This window comes from Nematolebias whitei, chromosome 9 (assembly GCF_014905685.2).
Source record: "Nematolebias whitei isolate Nwh7 chromosome 9, NemWhi1, whole genome shotgun sequence".
NCBI classification, from domain to species: domain Eukaryota; kingdom Metazoa; phylum Chordata; class Actinopteri; order Cyprinodontiformes; family Rivulidae; genus Nematolebias; species Nematolebias whitei.
In genome coordinates, this window is record NC_056506.1 from 41,405,872 (window position 1) to 41,410,844 (window position 4,973).

The following is a 4,973-nucleotide window of genomic DNA, read 5'->3' on the forward strand; positions in this document are numbered from 1 at the left end:
GATACAGATAAGCCGACGTGTGTTTTCTGCCACTCAGGCACTCGGGGAGGCATTTCTGTCAGCAGCAACCCAACGCCTTCCCACATAAGCTGCCAGCTTAAACTAACAAAAGAAGATGCTCTGTCCTTACCGTTCGGCCGGCTAATCCAGACTTAGCTGCGTGGCGTCGTCTTCAGCTGACCTCCTCAGGCAAGTGCTGACTGGGTAAATCCATCATCATCACCATCATCATCACAGGTGAGGAGCAAAAGCAGGACTCCTGCTTTTCCCCATGAAAACAACCAAGTCCTCGTCCTGCAAGTACGGGAGGTGTCCTGACTTGACTCAAGTCCAGGGTGTTTTATTCTTCAACCAGATTTAACTCTTCCAAAGAATTCTTTCAGGTGGCAAAGATCAAAATCAGCATTCCTCTGAATGGAAGCGTGCGCTTTGTGGCACTCACATGGATCCATTCAAATAGAAATAAAGAAATATGAAAAAGGAAAAGATGACTTTAAAAAGTTCAGCTCTGGGATAGAACAAGCGTCTCCACGCAGAACTTCAGCTCTTCTGTTTCTGCATGAAGGTTTAACCTAAAACAGAAGGAGAGAGAGAGCAGAGCTGAAGTGCAGTGGCATGCAATAAACAGATCTCACAGATGTCCTAACTTTTATCCCATCTGTTGTGAAAACTCACCCCCCCCCCCCCACCCCCCCCCCAGAGCACTTGGTCTTCACTGCACTGCTGTTTGGACAATGCACATCTTCCTTACCCTCTTTTCCAGCAGCAGGTCTCTTCTCTCCAGCTCCCAGGAGGGCAAGTCTGCGGGTCGAGAGGATGGGTCAGGGTGAGGAGCACAGTTACGGTAAGAGGAGCAGAGCGCTTCCCTCTGATGCCTCTGCCTTCCTTCCCCCCTAAAACTCTTGCTCCTCCTCCTCCATAGTTGTGCTTGTGGACCGAGTCGGATTACTCCTGATATGTTAATCTTCCTGGCCCTAACTCCAGGAGCACTAAAGGATGCTTTGGCCTCAGCAAGAGCTTACATTCACCTTCTGCCACGAGCCCTTGGTAATAGCCTCAAATGGGCAAATCAGTGCAGTCAGAAGGGTCTGCTGATGGAAGTGTTTTCCAATCGTTTTAAGGGGAATTAGGAAGGTTCACAATTGGTTTAAATGTCACTAAGACAACATTAACCCCATTCAAATAGAATGATCAAAAAAGAGGTAATGATTAATTCAAACCAGGTTGATGGAGATAAAACGGTGGGTGCTGTTGAGGACCTCACATTCCCTTCCAACACAAACCCTCGTGTTTCTGCCCGTGAGCCCTCGAGCGGCAAATGAGGAGCAGATGGTTGTGCTTTTGCAAGATATCAGGCACTCCAGACTGCAATCTAAATAAATACCCCCTGTTCCCGGAGGAAATGTGTCAGGTGTGTGGGGTCAGTAATGTTATAAACAACCGGCCAAACGGTTTCAGGAGTGAGCAGAACTGATGCACGAAACACGATGCACAGAACTCCACAGGTGGTGTTTGGGAGCAGCAACCACGCGTTAAACAAATTTACAGCCTGGATCCAAACAGAGCCGAGGCTCCAAAATCAGATCTGGAGCCCGGAGCGTGAAATAAATCAAATGTAAGGCTGGAAACACAACAGGAAACAAATATTTGTTAATAATTATCTCTTACCACAACTCATCCCTTAACAAAAAGTAGTACATTTGAAGTTTATTTTTGCAAGTATACTTTAAGATACTGTATAAGTATATCAAGTATACTACACACCATACTTGTAGTGTACTAGAAGTATACTGATTTAATACTTGTTTGGACTAAATTGGGACATTTTTATGCTATTTTTAAGTATATCAAATAAAGTTTATAAAAAGTAAACTTCAAGTACACTCCCTCGTTTTTAGAGTAAAATAAGTATACTTGCAGTACACTTAAATAAACTACTTTTTGCTAAGGGATTCTGACACGCCGAACACTTTACACCAGTAAAGGCAGAGATTTGGCTCAGAGTTAACATGTAAAGATGTAAAGTTTCGTCATAGATGAGGTATAACAAACAGGAAATTCCAAAATCGTTTTGTTATTTTTAACAAATAGTTCATTTTTAGGGTTTGAAGATTGTCTTTTTGCAACATAAAGATCAACAACGCGTCCAAAAATCATTTGGTTGCCATCAGCAGGTGCAGGGTCACCTCAGCTCCACCTTTAAATCAACTAAGAGAGAGACACATCATCAGAACTGACTTTTTTTTTTTTTTTTTTGATGTACAGTTCACTTTTAGGCCAGAGGAGCCGTATGTAAACGCATAATGACTTCCAGTTAGCTGCAAGAGGTTGTGCCTTTTGCAGCCTTGAAATGGAGCACAGAAACATTTCCTGACATCGGGCCGGAACATTTCGTCTCTATACATATTGTTCACAGATGTGTAGTTTTCACAGCCCGGCCTGTAGCTGATTTTTTTAAAGCTCAACAGCTGTTAATTGCAAAATCAAGTCAAAGAAAGACAAACATTTGATGGGTACGCCATAAAAAGTCTCACTCAACAGCAAAGGAAACATTAGTCACAAAGATGCTGACATTTGAACACACATTCAGGACGAAAACAAAAAATAACCTAAACTAAACGTGTGTTTCTAATCTTGATATGATTGAATTCCACATACAGTGGATTGAAGCGTTTCCACGAGGGCGTGGAGGAGTGGAGAAACACATTCTGTTTAGGTTTGGGCAGGATTTTAAGGAAGCCCTCAATCAGTAACACTGTAAACACACCATTCCAGTTGAGGTGTCATTAGAACGGCGCGAACGCTGCTGCGCCGCTTGTCTTGCGCAATTTGTGGCTCGGCGCTTGAACCGGCGGCCTGTTGCCAAGTGTCATGTCAGAGAGTGGAAAGCTACTTTTCAAAGAGCCCAGGTCTAAACAGGCATTTAGGAGAAAAACACAGGACTTTTTATATGTTGAAAGACGAGCATTTTTTTTTTTTTTTTTTTGTGGAGGCTGAGAAAGTAACTAGGTAAATTCATCCTGGCTGAGGAGTAATTATACTGTGCAGTGTGGACCAGAGGAGCCAGGCCAAGTGGTTCCGATGCCACTGATGTTATAAAAGAGGCATAATGACACCACCGTGGCTCAGGATAAAGTTTTGTCTTCTCCATAATATGCTTTGTGTTTTAGCAACACATTTATTTAGTATGCAACTAGACTGCTTTGCATTTTGATGAAAAAAAAAAGTGATGACAGCTACATGCTGCCCCCTACTGCCAAAGATTCATAACTACATGCAGGAAAGACTCAACAGGACTTAGATTTTGCTTTAATGAAACATATTTTATGTTTTATTTATTTATTTTTAGCTCAGTCTGCTACATCTATTCCATCCATATGAGGGTCTGGTCACTTCCTTCTGGTATGGAACCCCCTGGTGCCATCAGGACCAAAGGGTTGATGCAGTGTTTGAACTAAACAGGGTGCATTTGGGTGCCTAGCATTAAGGTTTACTGCTGCGGACTTGCGCTTGAGTACCCATGGGCTCTGAGAACTCTGTTTGACGTTGTCTCCGGCGTCCCAGCTCTTCTTGTGGTACCTCTGCTTTATTCCACAGAAGGACGGGCTGTCGAAGCTGGTGGAGCTCTCGCTCTGGCATCCTTCAGGTGGAGACGCTTTGGAGTTTTCCTCAAAATCTTTAACAGGTGAAGGTTCACGTTGAACCAGAACCATGGGGATTTCCAGTAGCTTCTCCTCAGAGCAAACGTCCTCCTCTGGTTGGCTTCTGTGCTTTTCCTCTGATGGTTCGGACTTGGCGACGCTCTGCATCGACTGCCATCCTAAAGGCACCACGTGCAAGCCCCTCTCGTTCATTTTCTCTTCTTCTTTAAGAGCACTGAAGGTCCTACGAACTGCCTCAAAATGAGTAAACTTCACCACGGCGCACACGTGTTGGCCGAGCTCTTTGTGGCGTTTGGCGTAGCACTGGAGCTCTTTGGGAAGTCTTTCTCCAGGACGCAGGATCCAGCTGGAGCTGACGCTGCTGGGACTGGTGAACTTATCCAGGACCTTCAGCAGGAGCGATGGATGTTCCGACTCTCCCGTTGCTCCGTCCTCTTTCCCCTGGTCGCCAGAGTCGTTCCAGACGAGGAGCAGCCTGCTGGTGGGGGAACCCATCAGCCACTGGGGAAGCGGCTCTTTGCGCCTCACTTTGGTGCATTCATCGTTTATCTCCAAAAGGTCTGAGCAATCCGCTGCTGCCAGGGTCATGTACCAGTTTGTGGTCAGGGCCTTGATCTGCAGCAAACACGGGCAAACTCAGCTCTGTTCAGGTTTTTCTTTTTTAAATCTGAACTGTTTTCATTCAAATAGCTGCACCAAGAGCCCACACAAAAACTAACAGTCTGTTTACCTTCTTCAGACAGGTGAGGAGCTTCAGGCTGACGTAGCCCTGCTTGTTCTTCTGCATGTGTTTCAGCAGGAAGCCGTCCTCCGCCAGGTAACTGTCAGAGAACATCTCCTCCAGGTGGGCTTTAATCTTCAGGAGGAGCAACTCACCTTCACGCTCCTCTTCATCTGCAACAGACCTCCTACAAAAACATCACGGTACACTTAGAGGCCGGTGGCGTCGACTATTCAAGCATGTTTCAAATTTCTTTACCTCTTCAGATCACTCATGGTCTGGTGATAAAAGTTACAAGCTGTGCTGCTCAGTTTGGCTCTTTCAAAGTGCAGCAAAAATGGGTTTTTACCGATAACTAACAAGACAAGACAAAGGTAATTCAAGAGGAATGGAGCTCAGTGAGGCACATTCATACAAACACAATGATGTCACTTGTTTGGTTTGTTTTTGTATCCAAAACAACATTTTGTAAAATGCCACAGCTGAAATTCCCTCCACACAACGCAGCTTCCACAAACAACAAGAACTCTTTCTTCTGCTGTAAATGAGCTTCATGCAGCCTCACTATTAGCTTTCATGAACAGAATATT

The 4,973-nt window shown here is 44.8% G+C and overlaps 1 protein-coding gene across 1 annotated transcript; it reads right to left on the bottom strand.

Annotated features, from left to right (window-relative positions):
* Positions 1–3,389: 3,389 nt before the first annotated feature.
* LOC119414276 (la-related protein 6-like) lies at positions 3,390–4,658 on the bottom strand. The gene is made up of 3 exons (XM_037681369.1): positions 4,642–4,658; positions 4,393–4,570; positions 3,390–4,277 (listed from the first exon to the last, which is right to left on the bottom strand). Exons 1-3 carry the CDS (start codon positions 4,656–4,658, stop codon positions 3,390–3,392), a joined length of 1,083 nt encoding a protein of 360 aa, XP_037537297.1.
* Between the last annotated feature and the right edge of the window lie 315 nt (positions 4,659–4,973).